The sequence below is a fragment of the Salvelinus sp. IW2-2015 genome, linkage group LG4q.1:29, assembly GCF_002910315.2.
Source record: "Salvelinus sp. IW2-2015 linkage group LG4q.1:29, ASM291031v2, whole genome shotgun sequence".
Lineage (NCBI taxonomy): Eukaryota > Metazoa > Chordata > Actinopteri > Salmoniformes > Salmonidae > Salvelinus > Salvelinus sp. IW2-2015.
Window position 1 is genome coordinate 50578366 of NC_036842.1, and position 20360 is coordinate 50598725.

At 42.9% G+C, this 20360-nt stretch overlaps 1 protein-coding gene across 1 annotated transcript; it reads left to right on the forward strand.

Annotated features, from left to right (window-relative positions):
* The first annotated feature begins 274 nt into the window (after positions 1 to 274).
* Positions 275 to 19939, forward strand: LOC111960948 (microtubule-associated protein 1A-like). Its single transcript, XM_070439641.1, has 5 exons — positions 275 to 4570; positions 5954 to 6089; positions 6794 to 12358; positions 12697 to 12929; positions 14414 to 19939. Exons 1-5 carry the CDS (start codon positions 428 to 430, stop codon positions 14567 to 14569), a joined length of 10233 nt encoding a protein of 3410 aa, XP_070295742.1. The 5' UTR covers positions 275 to 427; the 3' UTR covers positions 14570 to 19939.
* The last annotated feature ends 421 nt before the right edge of the window (positions 19940 to 20360 follow it).

The following is a 20360-nucleotide window of genomic DNA, read 5'->3' on the forward strand; positions in this document are numbered from 1 at the left end:
CAAGTCTTTGCTGATCCTGGGGTAAGATATTACTGTTCGGAACAGTCAAATCCTATTCAAAACAGCCTGTTCTGACACTTTACTATAGTCTGTAGCACTGGCTCATGAGCTCATGATTTTCTAATGAAGATTAGATTACCAATGAAACTACAAATATTTTATATACCCCCCATGAACTGGAATTGTGGATAAAAATGAAACCAACAATGTCATTGAGCAATTTTTATACATCAACACTGACTTTGGCTTGTCTCTGTCTGTCATTCTCCTGTAGGTCAGTGATTTGCTGGGCGAAGCAGCCCCCAAGCAGCGGGCCACACTCACTGTGTCCTGCCGATCGGAGGTGGGTTGGAGCTCCCTGGGTCAGCAGCAGCACTTACGGGAGTTCCTTGAGTACAGACTGAACCCCGAGCCTGTGCTCCCCAAGATGGAGGGAGTCACAGAGTTCACGGAGTACATCTCCGAGACGGTGGATGTGCCTTCTCCCTTTGACCTCCTGGAGCCGCCCACATCTGGAGGCTTCCTGAAACTGTCCAGGCCTTGTTGTTACATCTTCCCTGGGGGGAGGGGCGACTCGGCACTGTTCGCGGTCAACGGCTTCAACATCCTAGTGGATGGAGGCTCTGAACGGAAATCATGCTTCTGGAAGCTGGTCAGACACTTGGACCGCATCGACTCAATTCTACTCACTCACATTGGTGCAGACAATCTGCCAGGCATCAACGGGCTCCTTCAGAGGAAAATAGCAGAGCAGGAAGAGGAGCAGTCACAAGGCTCAACCACCTACAGTGATTGGATGAAGAACCTGATCTCTCCAGAGCTTGGTGTGATCTTCTTCAATGTACCCGAAAAGCTACGTATGCCAGAATCAAACRTAAAGGTCAAGCGCAGCATCGAGGAGGCCTCCCTCACGTTGCAGTACCTCAACAAACTGGGAATCAAGCCGGAGCCTCTCTGTAGACTGGTCAGTAACCCTATTGAGCCTTTCACTCTTTTTCATAAGATGGGGGTGGGCAAGTTAGACATGTATGTTCTGAACCCCGTCAAGGACAGTAAGGAGATGCAGTTTCTCATGCAGAAGTGGGCTGGTAACAGCAAGGCCAAAACAGGCATTGTGCTCCCCAATGGAAAAGAGGGAGAAATATCCGTACCTTACCTGACGTCAGTTACAGCATTAGTCGTGTGGCTTCCTGCCAATCCTGCCGAAAAGATTGTCAGAGTGCTGTTCCCTGGAAACGCACCACAAAACAAAGTCCTGGAGGGACTAGAGAAATTAAAGCACCTTGACTTCTTGCGATACCCAGTAGCCACACAAAAAGACATAGCCTCAGGGGCTCCTCCCTCTGTTGTAAAACAGACAAAGTTAAAGCAAAGGACAGACAGCAAAGAAAGTCTGAAATCATCTCCCAAGACTACAAAACCCCTTAAGAAAGAAGCAGATGATGAGGTATCGGCAGTCACAGAGGCAACGAGTGACTCTGTAAAGGAGAACAAGATAGAGAAAAAGGAGAAGAAACTTAAAGAYAATGAAAAACCCACAAAAATAATAAAATCCAAGACTGATGCACCAGAAAAGAAGAAACTATTGAAGGAGAAATCCTTGAAAAAACATTCAAAGGAAAGGGCATCCAAGATGGATGAGAAAAAAGACAAGGAAAAGAAAGAGATCAAGAAAGTCAAGAAAGTTGACACAGCTAAAAAAGAAGAGAAAAAAGACCCCAAAGWTGACAAGAAAAAAGATACGTCGAAGTCAGAGTTGAGAAAGATAACAAAACCTGACTTAAAACCCCTCACACCAGAGGTCAGAAGGACCCTGCACAGGGCAAAAGTGTCAAGTAAACCCAAAACCGACAAAAGCAAAGGCAAAGCGGCCAAGGCAGAYCCGGCTGAACCCAAACCTGAGGAACCAGCAGCAGAGAGCATTCAACCTGAGCCACTACAGAATGGGGGTATTGAGGGCATATCTGCTTCCTCCACTCCAGAGGATCTTACTAAGGACTTTGAGGAGTTAAAACAAGATGAGGTATCATCAGAGCCACCAGAGAGTGCAGTGGAGACACCAGCAGAGGAAAGCATGGCCGAATCCCCTACCCAGGAGGAGGAGAAAGAACAGGAAACTGTCTCTAAAACTCCACCAGGCACAAAGTCTCCTGAGAAGGGAGTAGCCACAGCAATGGAAGTTGAATCTGAATCTCAAACCGTAAGTGAATCTCAAAGCAAAGAGGACAAATTAACACAAGAGCATAAAGAAGAATTACAGGCAGAGGAAGTGGAACTATATGAGGATGAGGGAGCTGCAGTTGAAGATGATGAGGAGGAAGAAAAAGAAGGCCCYATTGCAGAGAGGAAAACAATTCAGGAAGAGGAAGATATGGGGATAGGGGAGGAAGAAGATGATGCAAAAGATGATGTGAAGGATAATGAACTAGACAGGAAACATGAGGTGGAGAAAATGGAGAAAGTTGAAAAGCCCACAGATATGGCAGTAACAAAAGAGGAAAGCAGAAGGCCTTCATCCCAGGAGGAGGAACAGGAAGAAGATGGACATGTTGTTGAAAAGGCTGAGCTGGAAGAGGTAGAAGTTTTAGACATGATAGCAGATGAAGAGGTCAAAATCAAACCTGAAGCGGGAGAGAAAGAAACATTGGCCAAGAATGGGGAAAGCAAAGCAGTTAAACATACTCCTGGAGCTAAAGAGGAGGATGAGGAAGATGAAGAGGGCTACGTGTCAAATGTGGGAGGCGCTACAGTCGACATAGTGTCAACACTGCAAGGAACTGCTGCAGCCGAGCCCATCTCCTTCATTCAAGACGAAACCATTCCCGGCAACTCCGAAACTGAACAGACCATCTCTGATGAGGAAGTTCACGAAGAGGCTGARGACAGGATACTAAACCTCCAATACGAAGTGGGTGCATATGACATCTCTGTCCCAGATCAGACAGGCTCCTTTGACACCATCCAMGGGATGAAGGAGATGCAAGCATCAGCTATGGCTGATGTAACAGCCAAAGGTTTCATTTGTGGACAGGAGCAAGTATCGGTATTCACTAACATCATTGCTGCTCCCTTGGCTGAGGAGGAACATGTTTCCTCAGCCACATCCATCACAGAGTATGATAAATTGTCCTCCTTCCCCACCTCTATTGCAGAGGACCAATCAGTGGCCTCTGTCGCTACACCTCAGACTGAGGAAACAGGCAAAAGCTCTCTGCTTCTTGACACTGTTAATAGTGTTCCCCTGGCAATTCCAACGGAGGCCACACATGGGAAAGAACATTTACACTCTGCTGGGACCATCTCACCAACATCCTCCTTAGAGGAAGACAAGTACATGAAGTCAGTTCCATCCGAAGAGGGCCTGTCAGTTATCTCTGATTTGAAGACAGAGGCTAAGGTCATCAAGACTCATGATGAAGAGGAGGAAGAAGATCAGGACCAAACTCCGACCATTGAGATTTCACTTGGGGAGAGCTATGCCTCCCCTCAAATGCTCCAGGATAGAGATAGGGATTTGGAACAGCTCCCTGCTTCTGAGGCTCCTGTCTCCAAACTTGTTCAGGATTTGAAGCAGGATCACCTACCAGTTGAGGAGGTACAACTCTTTAAGTCCAAAGAAGACATCTTAACAGTGGTGCCTTCAAAACCCCTTTCACCCCCACCCTCTTTCTCAAAGCCTTTTAGGTCAGACTCAATTACTTCGGAAGGTGAAGAGCGATGCTGCAGTCCAGACGATAGCACTGTGAAAATGGCCTCTCCCACACAATCCCCCCCCCCCAGTGCAACCAGCRCTCCAACTCACTCTCCTCTTCATCAGTCGCCTGTGGAGGAAAAGACCAAGGGCTTCCCAGGACTGGAGCATCAAACACAGGAGGACCTTCATGATTCAGCCACCAAAACAGAAGATACGGATGCAAAGAAAGATCAAGCGGAAAAGGAAGATAAAGTGGATAAGAATAAAGAATTGGATGCTGACATCAAGAAAGTTGAGTCAGACACACTACCATCTGTGGAGAAATCGTTTCAAAAAGACTTGCCCATTACYAAAGCGGAAGAAAAATATGGTCTCTCCCCTTCCAAAGATGAGATGCAACAGGAACAGGAGACAACTCCTCTTACCTCTGAGTCAGTCACAGGCAAAGACGAAGCTTCCATATCAGGAAAGGAATCTCTGGCAGTAGACATTTCTAGTGGTAAGGCTATACTCAAACACAGTGATGAGGAAGATGATGACCATCAACAGAAAGAATCCAAAGTGTGCAGTAAGGCTAAATTCCCAAAGGGGAAGGAGAGTAGTTTCTTAGATTATGACGATGGTGAGGATGATGATGACGATAATGAAGATAGTTCTGATGTAAAACCCATCAAACAGGACATGAAGGAGAAAGATACAGAAAAAAATGACACACATGAGGCTAAAACTATCAAGGAAGAGAAAGAGGAGAAAGAAAAACAAGACGTGTTTGAAGCTGAAACCATCAAGGAAGAAAAGAAAGAAACAGGGATAAAGTTGGTACAACTGAAGCTACTACTGAAGCTGAGCCCATCAAGGAAGATAAAGATGAGAAAGTGAAGGAAAAGATGATATTCATGAAGCTGAACCCATCAGGGAAGAAAGGAAAGAAACAGAAAAGGTTGGTACCACTGAAGCTGAGCCCATCAAGGAAGATACAGATGAGAAGGTGAAGGAAAAAGATGACATTCATGAAGCTGAACCCATCAGGGAAGAAAAGAAAGAAACAGAAAAGGTTGGTACCACTGAAGCTGAACCAATCAAGGAAGATAAAGATGAGAAAGTGAAGGAAAAAGATGACATTCATGAAGCTGAATCCATCAGGGAGAAAGAAAAGAACAGAAAAGGTTGGTACCACTGAAGCTGAACCCATCAAAGAAGATAAAGATGAGAAAGTGAAGGAAAAATATGACATTCATGAAGCTGAACCCATCAGGGAAGAAAAGAAAAACAGAAAGGTGGTACCACTGAAGTTGAACCAATCAAGGAAGATAAAGATGAGAAAGTGAAGAAAAAGATGACATTCATGAAGCTGAATCCATCAGGGAAGAAAAGAAAGAAACAGAAAAGGTTGGTACCACTGAAGCTGAACCCATCAAAGAAGATAAAGATGAGAAAGTTAAGGAAAAATATGACATTCAGAGCTGAATCCACAGGGAAGAAAAGAAAGAACAGAAAAGGTTGGTACCACTGAAGCTGAACCCATCAAGGAAGATAAAGATGAGAAAGTAAGGAAAAACATGACATTCATGAAGCTGAACCATCAGGGAAGAAAAGAAGAAACAGAAAAGGTTGGTACCACTGAAGCTGAACCCATCAAGAAGATAAAGATTAGAAAGTGAGAAAAAAGATGACATTCATGAAGCTGAACCCATCAGGGAAGAAAAGAAAGAAACAGAAAAGGTTGGTACCACTGAAGCTGAACCCATCAAGGAGGATAAAGAGAGAAAGTTAAGGAAAAATATGACATTCATGAAGCTGAATCCATCAGGGAAGAAAAGAAAGAAACAGAAGGTTGGTACCACTGAAGCTGACCCATCAAGGAAGATAAAGATGAGAAGTGAGGAGGAAAAACATGACATTCATGAAGCTGAACCCATCAGGGAAGAAAAGAAAGAAACAGAAAAGGTTGGTACCACTGAAGCTGAACCCATCAGGAGAATAAAGATGAGAAAGTGAAGGAAAAATATGACATTCATGAAGCTGAACCCATCAGGGAAAAAGAAAGAACAGAAAAGGTTGGTACAACTGAAGCTGAACCCATCAAGGAAGATAAAGATGAGAAAGTGAAGGAAAATATGACATCCATGAAGCTGAACCCATCAGGGAAGAAAAGAAAGAAACAGAAAAGGTTGGTACCACTGAAGCTGAACCAATCAAGGAAGATAAAGATGAGAAAGTGAAGGAAAAAGATGACATTCATGAAGCTGAACCCATCAGGAAGAAAAGAAAGAAACAGAAAAAGTTGGTACCACTGAAGCTGAACCAATCAAGGAAGATAAAGATGAGAAAGTGAAGGAAAAAGATTACATTCATGAAGCTGAACCCATCAAGGAAGAGAAGAAAGAAAAGAAAGGTTGTACCACTGAAGCTGAACCAATCAAGGAAGATAAAGATGAGAAAGTGAAGGAAAAATATGACATTCATGAAGCTGAACCCATCAAGGAAGAGAACAAAGAAACAGAAAATGTTGGTACAACTGAAGCTGAACCCATCAAGGAAAGATAAAGTGAAAAAGATGACATTCATGAAGCTAAACCCATCAAGGAAGAGAAGAAAGAAACAGAAAAGGTTGGTACCACTGAAGCTGAACCAATCAAGGAAGATAAAGATGAGAAAGTGAAAGAAAAAGATGACATTCATGAAGCTAAATCCATCAAGGAGAGAAGAAAGAAAAAGAAAGGTTGGTCAAGTGAAGCTGAACCCATCAAGGAAGATAAAGATGAAAAAGATGACATTCATGAAGCTGAACCCATCAAGGAAGAAGAACGGAACAGAAAAGGTTGTACCACTGAAGCTGAACCAGTCAAGGAAGATAAAGATGAGAAAGTGAAGGGAAAAAGATGACATTCATGAAGCTAAATCCATCAAGGAAGAGAAGAAAGAAACAGAAAATGTTGGTACAACGAAGCTGAACCAATCAAGGAAGATAAAGATGAGAAAGTGAAGGAAAAATATGACATTTGTGAAGCTGAATCCATCAGGAAGATAAAATGAGAAAGTGAAGGAAAAACATGACATTCATGAAGCTGAACCATCAAGGAGAGAGAAAAGAAACAGAAAAGGTTGGTACCACTGAAGCTGAACCCATCAAGGAAGAGAAGAAGGAAAAGGAGAAAGAGAAAGACGATACTTGTGGGGCTGAGCCCATCAAAGAGGAGAATGAGAAGGAAAAATATGATACTTCTGAGTCTGAACCTACGAAAGAAGAAAAACAGAAAGAAATAGAGAGTATAGTCACTTCTAAAGACGAGCTAAGCTCTTGTATCTCTACCTCTAAAGTGGAGRCAGCCTCAGACTCCACCACTACAGAAAAAATAGAGCAAGAGAAAGATAACTTTGTGGCTGAACCCATGAAAGATGAGAAGAAAGAGAAGGATGATATAAGATATAAGACTGATGCCATCAAGGAGGAAAAGATGGAGAGAGAACATCCTCTTAAGTCTGAACCAATGAAAGAAGAGGAAAGAGAAAAAGAGACAGATACTTTTGACAGTGAACCGACTAAAGGAGAGCACAGAGAGAAAGAAAAGGATGATACATGTATGGTGGAATCCACCACGGGGGGCAAGAAAGAAAAAGAAAACAAGACATTTTTTGAGATTGAAGTGAGTCAGGAAGAGAGGATAGAGAAAGATGATACTTATGTGGCTGAATTCAGTAAAGAACAGAAGATGGAAAAGGAGCAAGAAAAAGAAGATAGTGATTTCGAAGACATCAACGATGAGAAAAGAGAGAAAGATAGAGATGAAAGTTATGAAGCTGAACCCATAAAAGGAGACGAAAGAGCAAAAGAAAGTGAAACAGCTGACACAGTCAAATATGAAATGAGCGTGAAAGAGACAGGAAACGATGATTCTCGTGAGATTGAACCTACTAAAGAGGAGAAATGGGAGAAGGAGAAAAAGGAGGTGCAAGAGAAAGATCTAAAAGAGGCTTTACAACACAGCGTACAGACAACAATGGTAGAAAAAGTAGAGGTGACTTCTGCGACAAAGCTTGAATCTACATTTCAGGTTCAGTACTCAGACGGAGATGAGGAAGATGAGGAGGAAGATGAAGAGGAATCCATTTGCATGGGTGGTGCAGGCTCAAGACCTTTATCAGTGGAACCTAGACAATCAGAACACGAGATCATCTCTCAAGACCTGCTCTCAACTCAGTCATCAGAGAATGTGCTTAGTGACCAGACGAAGGACAGCCACTCTGAACAGACCACTGGGCTTGTGTCTACATTACCAAAATGGGAGACCTCTCCTGATAAAGACCTCAAAGAGCAGCATAAAGAGCGACAACATAGACTCTCCCCTGAACTAGAAATGGACATCAAGACAATTGAGACCACATCAGCACCCCATCCCAGTCAAGAGTCCACCATTGGTTTCCKTACCTTGAAAGAGGAGCCAGTCTCTGCTATGCCTACCACCAAAGTAGAGCCAGCCTCTGACTCCACCACTACAGACAAACAGTCTATAGGTTCAACACTATTAAGCACTGACAGCAAGGCCAGTGTGACGGTATCCACCCAGCATGAAACACTGCTGCTATCTATGACAACAAGCAAAGAAGCATCTAATACGGATGAAAAGACAAAGCATGTTTCTCCAAAAGAAGATGAGAAACCAGGCAAGGAAGCTGAGATGGAAATTGAAAAAGAGCGGGAAGTTGCTTCCCCAGAGCATACACAACCTTGTTCATATTTTGTCTTGGATAAAGATTCTGAGAAGGTTCCCGAGAAAGTGAGCCACATCGATGCTACAAAAGCAGACAGTGCCTCTGAAAAATTGAAAGGCTTTGACAAAGTAACAACAGAGAAGGAGACTGTCAGTGTGAGCTTGCAAGAGGATCAGGGCTTTGATGTGTCTAAGTATGAACCCTATGAAAAGCCCATTTCAAAAGAAAAGGAATCCGACTATAAAGAAGACCGTGAYGTATCTAGAGAGTTTGATCGCTCAACACAAATTGGCATTGATGATAATAGGAACGTTAGCCAGGCAGACGCTGGTGCAGCTGCATTCTACTCAGAGGACGAGGAAAAAGAGGAACCGCTGTCATTCACCAGAGTTGATTACACCCCTCCACCTTTCCCCAAGAGCGAGAMAAGTCTCCATTGCAGCTCAAGTGCCTTCACTGAACACAATGACAAAGAGAAAGGTCAAGAGGAAGTGAGTGATAGGAAGGAGGYGCAATCTACACCACACGTGGAAAACAGCTTTATGTATACAGAGACTCAAGACAACAGAACCACCCCAGCAGCAGAGCCATGCTCATTTGCTTTCAGTCTCAAAYAAGATAAACCTGAAAAAGTTGAGAAGGATGAATTGAAGGACAAGACTGGAGCATCTCCCAGTGTAGAGGAGTATTTACCAGTCCAGTCAGGCAGAAAGGAAACAGCCTCTTCCTCATGGAGTCAATCCAACACCGATGCCCAAGCCTCAGCTACAGCCATGCCTTTTGAAGACGTCCCTGAGAAGCAGACCACAGAGAAAGAGAAAAATAAGGAAAAAGATGAGCCAGTGAAAGACTATATGGATTCATCTGATAGTGAMAGAGGAGACTCTCCCTGTGGTCGCTACTCACCAACGGAAAAAGACATGTTACCTCATCAAGCTTTACCTAAGGAAAAGGACAATCAGGCCACTGCTGCCCCCTTGGCCGCATATTCAGGACAGCTCCTAGATGATAATGTTCTTGCATCTGAGTGCACTCAAATTGGTAAATCTACAATGGGCTATTCTGAGAGAGAAGGCACTCCGGACAGTGTAGATAAGAGGCTACTGGTGGTGGGAGAGGATTATGATGATGAGGAAGATGATGCAGAAGWAGAAGCCAGTGATCTAGATGTGGAGAAGGGKGCGAGAGAGCAGGGAGAGTCTGAAAAAGAAATCTGTAAATCTATATTGGATGATACCACTACTTCTAAACGTCCTGTGACAAAGGAAGAGGACAAGAAGACCCCCTCACCCGAACCTGAACCCAGCCTCCTCAAAAAGGAGGAACCTTCCCATTCAATGACCACAAGCAGCCCTCCACCAGCAGATACTGCAGATTCCCTTTTGAAGAATGTAGTTGGGGCCTTGTCACTCCAGTCTGGCAGTTCCACTGCAATAGAACAAACAGGATCTGGAGGGTATCCTTCTGAATCCTCAGAGTATTCCGAGGACAGCCAACTGGGGTTAAAGGAGGAGAGGTTTGACAGTCCTGACCCCTCTTTGCCCACCAAGTCCAGTGAAGATAAACATTACAGTCAGGGAGACATTGAAGCTGACAGGCAGAGAACCCCAGATACCACTAGTAGAAAACCTGAGAAAGATCCTTCGTGTTACCTCTCATCTTCCTCAGCTTTTCTACCAACCAGCCACCAGTTGGGAGAGGAGTTAGAGACCCCTGTCAGAATGTCTAGTGGCCCCTACAGGACAGATTCTGAGGGTGCTTCCTTTGAGTATTCTTTATTCAAAGATGAAGACTCCTCAGCCATGCACTCAACCCTCTCGACCTCAGGGCTCATGTTAAAGGATGAGTACCTAGAGGCATCTGAAAAGCTTACCTCAACAACTACAGCTACATTCAGTCTGACAAAAGTCTTTCCAATCTTAGCTACTCCAGCCAAAGACATTACAGAACAAGACTCATCATCAAGCCCTGAGATGGACAATGGTCAAACCTCGGATAACTTTCATAAACTTGAGGGCATTGTTGAAACCAAAACCATAACTTCTGCTGGAGCTTCAGAACCACCATGTTCCCAGCTGTCCAAACCCGCTGAAACCATATCCACTTCAAGGGCTTTCTTTGAGGTTTCCCCATTGCAAAGAGCTGATTCTTCTGACAGAGAATCCCAGGGCTCAGCGGCCAGCAAAGAGTCCTACACTTGCAAAATGGAGGACAGTACTCTTCCATGCCGCATTGAATGCCAGAAATTTGCAGTGACAGAGCAAGAAGAACGCATGCTGTCCATGGRTGAGACATACATGGTCACTATCAACTCCAGTACAACCACAACAGTGTCCCAATCTGATGGGGTGACAAAACCACAGCAGTCAACTGAAGCCTCTTCCAACAGGGCTACTGAGGTTAGCACAAGTCCCCAAGAAGTCCTAAGTGGAGCTAGCAAAGCCTCTTGTGCCACAACAGCAGACCTGCCTAAAAAAGAACAGAAAAAGGAGGAAAAAGAGACAAAGGATGAGAAAGATAAGATGGTAATGAAAGAGGAAGAAATTAAGGAGATCAAGGTAGAGACCCTAAAGGAGGACACCAAAATGCCAGAGCAGAAGGATAAGGAGGAGACAAAACAGATGGATGAGAAGAAAGAGGTGGCTGGAGAGAAGGAAAAGGTGGAGGAGGAGAAAGTAGAGGAAAATAAGTTGAAAGAGAAAGACGGGAAGGCAGAGGAGAAGAAAGACAAGACTGCTGAGAAGGAGAGTGAGAAAGAGAAGGAGAGGAAGGAGGGAGAGAAAGAGAACGTAGAGGATAAAAAAGCTGAGAAACAGGAAGAGAAGATTGTCGAAAGGAGGAGTAGCTTATCTGACTGGGAACTCCTACAAGGGCCGGGCGCATGCCCAAGTGCCCCTCCTCCAGGCTATGAAGACGAGGAGGAAGAATATGTTAATAAAGAATGTGTATCCACAGGCGAGCCCACCCCTCTGTCCACAGCAGAACATMCCCACCATACAAAGGCATCTGCAAAASCAGATGGAGAATCCAGTTGCCCCACTGACTTGCATATGGAGGCTACCTCCACCTCCCCCCCCGGCTATTCCTCATGTGAATTCAAACACCGCAAAGGGGAGATCTCCCCATCCTTCATTAACCCCAGTCCACACGCCCTCTCCAGCGATGATGGCGAAGAGGACAAAGGGAGCGACCCCTCTCAGGAGGGGGATGAAGATGACCGGGAGCAACACTCGGTCAAGAGGAGGTCTCACAAGCAGAAGCGACAGCACATTCAAAGTGGAGCTGCTGGAGCTGGAGCGGGATCGCACCCACTTTCCATGCCTCCTGGTGGCATGGCAACTGGACTTGGGATAGTGCTAGCTGGAGAGGAGACGCCCCCCACATCAGCAAGTGACTCGTTGGCGTCCCAGTCGGACTCGGACGTACCTCCCGAGACCGAGGAGTGCCCGTCGATAACCGCAGAGGGAAACCTGGACTCTGATGAAGATGCAGAACACCTGCCGGTGGATAAACTATCTGCCTCCGCCACAGGAGGGGGCACCCAACCCCCTTCGCCKAGATCAGCTGCGAAGGCCCATGACCCCCCACCTGCCCCCATGAAGGATCCGCTCCCCCACCTGCCTCACCCTGATGTGTGCATGGTGGACCCAGAGGCCCTCGCTGACAACCAGAGCAGTACAGAGAAAATGCTCAAGAAGGACCACAAAACCACCAAGAGCCTGCGGAAGGGCCTGGGCAAGCCTAAGTCTGCGTCCCCAGCCCGGAAGGGGAAGAGGTCTACCACCCCTGTGAAGCAGGCCTCCAAGGATTCCTCGCCTCGATCGGCCTCTCTGAGGAGGAGGGACACGGAAAGGAGCTCCAGGCTGACGTGGATGCCCGAGGGCCTGGGATCCAAGGGGGACCTACACGCTCCAGGGAAAGGCCTTGTGAATGGCGTCAAGAGCAACTTGGGTAGGTAAAAATAAAGTATGATGATACGACTCAATATTTAGATATGATGATATGACTCCATATTCAGTAGGAGACACTTTCACGCCTGTAAACAGTTTACGAAACTTTAAATACGTAATTTACATTCAAAGATAATAGAAATTTAATAGGCCTACCTTCATTTCAAAATCATTCCCCAGGACTTTATGACACACAATTCCCCATTCTAATTTACCCTTGATTTACGTAGACATATAAGTCTGAATCCCCCCCCAGTCAAACAGAGGAAAAGTCATTAGTCATTCTCAAGTCATTAGAGACTTATACAATTTTACATTATGGTCCTCCTCCTGCTCCAGGTACCAACTCCCAGAAATCTAGTTCAGCCGTCCCCCCTGGTCCTCCAATCTATGTGGACCTGGCCTACGTGCCCAACCACTGCAGTGCTAAGAACGTGGACCAGGAGTTCTTCAAGCGGGTACGTGCTGCGTACTACGTGGTGAGCGGCAACGACSCAGCCGGTGGAGAGCCCAGTCGTGGGGTCCTGGATTCCCTGCTCGAGGGAAAGGCCGCGTGGGGGTCCAATCTACAGGTGCTTACTCTCATTCTCTTTGTCTGCATACATGCAGTCTCTGCTGTTATGTAAATGTTGTTCGACTTTTTTCCCACATTGTAAGTATACATKTTTTTTTACTTTTCTCCACATTGTTAATTCATTTTGTTTACTGTATGTCCATTAGCCTGTGTTTTCTCGCTGCGGAGGCATTCTGCACCACTGCTAATCTCAGGATCCACCGGGTTATATTCAGAATCATTGATCTGAATCACTTGTCAAATAGAAAATTACACACTTGGTAGTGCCAACAGATGCTTGACAATGTTTGCCAGCCACTGAGACTGACATACAGTAATTATTTATGAGCAGTCAGATTGTAACATTCACGATGTAACTGTCAATGTTGTTCTACAGTAATTTGCATTCCGGCAGTTTGAATAATGACAATGATGTAATTAACATTTCCTGTTGAGTACCGCACAATACTCCCAGTGGGCAAAGCTGGTTGCAATCAGAGCGATGTATTTAGAGAGTTGGGCCAATGCGGTTTCTGCATTATGATGCAATTACATGACACTTCAACATTCTATGGCAGCCATATTAGCTCCCCATTAACGTTAGTTACATGGTGAATATTTAAACAATGCTATGCAATTGAACATTTAGAATTAGAACAATATTCAAAATTCTAAAAGTTGGCCCAACTCTCTAAGTGTGCATTCGTAAATTCACTCTGGCTATCTACTCTGATTTCAGAGCACTCTCGTCTGAGTGTGTCAGAGCGCAGAATAACTGATGAATTTACAAARGCTCAACACCCATTGAATATGGCCGGTGTCAGTAAACGTCGGCAAAAAGRGTAATTAAATTGTTGCCAGCAGCACAGTTACAGTCACCAATGCTCTGGATGACACGAAAACAGCCTAACCAGCTCTGCTCGGCCGATTAAAATGGTCAGAGTGAGGTGTTCTCTCATTTGTGTCCGGAAGAAGCTAAGAAGCTAGCAAACGTTAGCCAGTTAGCTTGGGTACTTGACTGCCGTTGTGAGGTCAGAACGTTCGGATCAACCCTACTCCTCGGCCAGAGTGTCCAGTATGCGCTGACAACGCTCTGAATTTATGAATGCCCAGAGCGCACTCTGGCACTCCAGATTGAATTTACGAACACACGCTAAATATATGGCTCTGGTTGCAATAACATCAGTATGACATCTTTTGTCAGGTTGTATACTGGTTTTAATACAACATTTTGAAAAACAGTTATTAGCATCTGGCAAAACATGTCTTTATCTGGTTGTAATCTGACCAGATAACATCTAGAATATGAAGTTTTGGGATTGTCAGGAAAATTATTTTCCTGGTTGGTTATAATCTCTTTATATMAAATATTCTTGAACAGAAAAAAACTGTTAAGGATAAGATATGCTGCCTAATTTTACTGGCTGGGCTGATTGCTTGATTAATGTATTGATGTACAGTATTGGTAGTTTTGACTCATACATGTCCTCCTCTCTAACCTAGGTGACTCTGATCCCTACTCATGACACGGAGGTGACGCGGGACTGGTACCAACAGACACACGAAAAACAGCAGGACTTGAACATTATGGTCTTGGCCAGCAGCAGCACAGTGGTCATGCAGGACGAGTCTTTCCCTGCCTGCAAGATTGAGTTCTAAGTTCTGCACACCTCGCTATTTTACCCTCCTCCCCTCATCACTCCATCTTTGGCAGGTAGAGAGAGGTCCTTTGCTACTCTCTATCCTCACAAAGCCTTCTCTTCTGTCAGCTCCACATTTTGCTCTCTCATGGTGTAAGATTCCATTGCATTTGCTGTAGTCCTCGGTTGGTGTACTGGCTTCCAACTGGTCAATGTCACCTGAGAACAGCCACCTCTGTCAGGCAGAAACATTGATATAGGGTCCATGGTAGCTGTAAAAAGGTGTGAGGTGCATTCATTTCTAGCACGCTTTCTGTTTAAACAACATACTTGCACGATAAAACCACCTCTTTATTTGATCTTATTAAATTTTGCTTTCACATATAACCTCCCCAACACACACATTTTGTGATCATCTGTGATGAGGGTAATTCTRGATAGTTATTTCAAAGCTTTCCCATCATACCGCACCCAAATCAACATCTAAATGGACAACACTTTCCAACTAAAAGTGCCATCTTAACAATGTCAACTCCCAGTCAATGAAGACGGTGCAAAGTTGTCACATTCAACATGTGAAACCTAAACAGTCTTACTGATCGTCTTAAACTCAGAGAAATACCCAACAAAATGAAATACTATTTAAAAATTGCACATCCAGAAGGGCCAAAGTAAGTGCCAAAACACTTTTGAGGTGTTTAACACTCTCCGAAATAAGTCCAAAGCCGTTAAGAGGTGAACAGTTAGTTGATCTCAATTGTACGCAGACTACGCACAATGTTGTATGATGGTAGTATTTTTGTAAGTATCTTAAGTTGAGGCTTTGTTTTCAATATGAGATTTTACTCCTGTTTGGAGATATTACGTAAGATGCAGCTTTCTATTCTATAGCGTTTGGCTTRCTCAGTACTCTAACGACGTCAACTGATGTTCCAACAAAAAAAGGACTATACCACATTGCTTGTTGTGAAGCTTTAGGAGGCGCCTGAAGGTGCCACTTTTATTTAAAGAACTAGCTTTTATGGGTTATTTCCCTCAGTAGCTGGAGATTGACGCTTGCATTTAGCTCAGACTCCTTCCTTGAAGAAGTAGAGGGTTCTTGACCGTGTGTCTAGTCCTTGCAGTCTCCAAGTATGGAGTACAAACGTGTTCTGATACCTAAACGTTTGGCTGGGTGTACGCTAAAGTGAACGTCTTACTGTAGGTACRGGGCAATGGGATGGTATTTCTATATTTACCATATTCCTGCTGGACGTAATGGTTCTTTATAAATATCTGAAGTCCTTATCGTCGTCTTTGTTGGTTGTATTAGATGAATACTCAATTAAAAACATACAGTATAAACATTATATATTGATATATGGAGAGATTCTATTAGAGGTATGCTATTTTGTGATAACACAGCAGAGGAGGATGTTAAATGCAGTTTCATTACATTTGACGTTTTCTCCCGTTTATTTATATTATACTGTCTGTATGAAACGATTTAATGAAGCGATGGAAACTGCAGTGGCCTTCCATGGAGAATGTAGTAACAGAGTCTAGTCCGTCCTTGTGAGACTGGGTTGTGTGGAGGTTGTGTGGGTGTTATTTTGCAAAAATGACTGCGGTGGTAGGCGGTCGCTCTCATGTGCCTTCTGGTTGTGGTATATTGGGCAAGAGAGAAGGATTAGAGAGGAGTATGATAAGGGCTTCTCTTTCGTAGTAGCCATTGTGGAGAGGTGAACTTGGATCCAGGGATAAGTCAAGAAACTGTGGAGAAAATGCAACACGGACAAATCGATAGTTGTTGTCCAGGGATATCTAGTTAGCCTAATATCCATATGGATGGATGCTGTATACGCACACAGTTGGTTGGTGAAAAGCTAATTAGCCAGCTTAGCCAGCACATTTAGATTCAGTTACTTATATGCTGGTCAGCATTTGTCACCTATCTTAAAGTGTCACCCAGCAAATGTATCAAACAATAACATGATCAAAGAGCAAGGTATTGCACCAAGCAAGAATGCACTTTCCTGAGGGGAGACYAGGGGTTTAGGAGTGGGGCTGCGGTTCTAGTGAGAGAAGCACAGAAAATATGATTATCATTCTTTACCATAATGTGAACTATGGTAGCGTTTGATTTTTAGAACAAGTACCTAGCGAAAGTACTCCATACTGTATGTAAATAAAAAAATGAGTTGTTCTTCAGAATGATTTCTTAATTGAAGAGGTAAAAAAATAAAAAAAATAACGCAGGTAGCAATTTATCTAGTTAAAAAAAAAAGAAGACTTTTCAACCCTAAGATAATATTTATCAGACGAGCATGAATGTGATGTTGTTGATTGTAGTGGGTAGAGATGTGGCAATGTGTACCACAGGTCAAGTAGAATTAAGTTGTGTGTTGAAGTATGTGCATGAGTGGTACACACYGAGACAGGGTTGGGGTTTTGAAGATACATCATAGTGTTTTTTTTAATGCTGAGTTAGCCAGTGCGGTGTGTACTTTTGTTGGTTAATCAGGAGGTGGAGCTTCTTAAAATTGTCGCACTGTTCATTGGCGCTCATTACAAATCTGATTCGCATTCAATTCCATAGAGCTTAGTCACATTTTGATTCATGTTATATTGTTTTATTACATTTTGGGGAGTTTTTTTTTGGTAGTTGTATTTATCAAATTCATTTACAGTTATGTATACAGTACATGATCAGTATTCGATTTTTTTTATTTTTCAATATCAGTTACAGTAAATGTAGGACTAACACAATTATGAATGTCTCTTTTGTTTACATTTCTTAGATTGTATTWTCCAAAAGATGACTGAACATTTATTTTATAATAAGCGTCCGATTGTCATAGATTTTTTTTGCTTAGTGATTCTRAAAATGTAATGTGTTTCTATTTAGAACTGCTGCGTTGTGTGTTTGGGGCTCCTGAGTTGAGGCCAGAGAGAGTGGACTGGGTTGGACAGACTGGTATTGCTGGAGATACTGTCTCTGACTCAGTCTGCTGCAGAATCCAAGACTGCAGACATCGACCTGCAAGGGGAACATTCTCTCCCTCTATTGGACTCAGAACCTAAACAGAGTCTCCTCTTAGGCTGAAACCATTAACCCACAGTCTGCAGCCATCTTGCGCTAGCCTGGGAAGGATGCCARCCTTGTCCTTTTGTTGAACTTATTKAAATGTGTTGAGAATACTGTATTGTAAGCTGATATAACAGTATGCAGGAGAGCCTCCCCCCCAGGTCTGTTCTTAGACCGGCAGCAGAGCTAGCCAGACTCACCCAGCTRCGAGTGAATGTTTCCTTTCAGTATTATTAAGATACTCAATGTGTAAGCTACAGATTTATTATGCACTGCGATAGCGTCGATATGCATGTCATGTTGAATACTGTTTAGAGTCACCTAGGTTAGAGAGGGAGGGCATGTATGAATCAGATGTATCAATACTTTGATCAAGCAATCAGCCCAGCCGGCAAAATTAGGCAGTATAACGTGATATTTAGTTCTTAACTGTTTTTTTTCTGGTCAAGAATACATCATAAGCAGAAAATAATTTCATATTCTAGATGTTTTCTGGTCAGATTACAACCAGATAAAGACATATTTGTCCYGATGCTAAATTACATACCCCAGGATAAAAGGGGCCACACTAAGCCTATGAGAGGTTGTCAGTGAAGGTACAAATATATGGCCTTGGATATTTTACAATATGTTGCAAGTGTTTCTAACCGAATTTATCAAATTATAGGGCGGTGTACAGACCTAGTACTGTGTGGGTGAGGGAAATCTGAACCAGGGTCAAGATGCGCTGCTTAACGTATATATTGTATGGGTTTTCTTATTTATGGGTTGCACCTATTTTACTCGGTCGCGTCGTTGCAATTATTCTCAATGTTCTACAAATGCCGCAGTTTATTGATGTCCGACTGATGCTTAGTCTATCTGAACGGGGGCTAATGATTTACGTCAAAATTACACTATAGTTGCTTGGAAATACGATGACATTGCTAGAGTAAACAAATAATTATTAGAAAACACCTTTGCCAGCATTATGTCGTCTAGTTTACTTTAGAGAGATGGCAATGTTGCGATGAGCTAGCAAAGTTAGTCAGAGATAGCTAGCAATACTAACGTTAGCTAGCAAAAATGTCAGTGCTCTCCCCTCAATCCTAATTTCGCTATAGTTATACTGCATCTGAAGTCAATCTGGCGACATCACAATGATGACAAAAGCTTGTCCTACTCATTATTTGCCTCCTTTTGAAATGTCATCGTGTTTTCAAGCCACAGTAATGCARTTAAGACTAAATCTTCATCGGTACCTATTGAGACTGTATTGAGTGGAATTCTCAGCTGGGCATCAGTCCTAAAACGTACGTTCAAAACAATATGGTAACGAAACGTGCAATACATGAATATTCAATGCTGCTGGATTAAAAAAAAACGAACAAACATACATACAATTGTACACAAATATATCCGAAATCAGTGGAGGATAGCCTAAGGAAGTGACGGACTACTGTATTCAGATTTAATTTCTAGAACAAAAATTGAACTCAAAATGGATCTCTCGTTTTATCCATATTGCAGTGGCTGTTGTTTAATTTTCAGTTATGTCCAATACTTACAGAAACACACAATAACACAGAAAAAGTACCAACTGCAGCTGCAGCTTTTTCTTTMCCTGAATATGACTTGAAAACATTGAAACAATTTTTWAAAAAGTTAAATGAATGATACATGTACATTCATGTGCGGTACACAAATATGTATATACACCTTAAAACAAAATCAAAATAGACATGTTATGAAACATATGATCCTTCTTGTTATACATTTACATGTTAGAGGATTTMAATCAAGCGTATCAAAATCCTAGGCATTGAACAAAGAAACAGTCAATGCTGACTACTGTAAGTACAGATGAAAAATAACAAATATATTTCAGTTCAATCTCTCATTATGAAAAAATGAAGTCATTTGAACACAAGTTCTCTATCATTCTCCCATCTTATCTCTGCATGTGATCTATTTAGTTATTATCCTGAATGTAATAATTTATTAACATGGAAATAAAACAAGAAATGCTCTCTTAAAACCGTATATCTGAAACAGGCGATTGTTTAACTGGTACTGGGATGGCATATAGTATTACTGGGCTGTGCTTTACTGTTTTGCCCTAAGATGTTGTTATTATAAGAAAACGCTGTACTACTGTAGTTTTTCTGTTTTTGCCGCTGTATTAATCATAGTTCTGTTACTATCTTCAGTGCAATATTCTCTCTCTCTCTCGCGCTCTCTCGCTCTTTAAATCTAAAATGCAAAGCTAGAACTACTGCAGATTCATTGTAAAAGGGAAACAGCCTGGTGATGACAAATAAAAATACATTTATTGAAATCAGACCATGAGCCTCTGTTGTTGTTTTGGGATCTTTCTCTCTTATGTGAGTCAGTGTTGTGTCGTGTTGTGACTCCTATGGAAATGAGGGGGAGGAGGAAGGGTTGGCATATGCAGACTAAACTGAACACACGGGGAAAGATGTATTAGTTCAAATGTAGCCAAAAGGAGAAATGAATTAAATAACTGAAAATATAATGTATTATACTCTGAAGCTGAAGCTGACACCATACAACTATGGACACCATTCACCATTCTGAAGCTGAAGCCATACAACTATGGACACCATTCACCAGGTTTCCCCAACTGGCGGCCCACGGGCAATCTACTTAATGGATGATTACCAAACACTATGGACACCATACAATGAATGAATGCATTCCTTCACAAATCCATGAAGGTTGAAATGTTTCAGAAAGGGATACA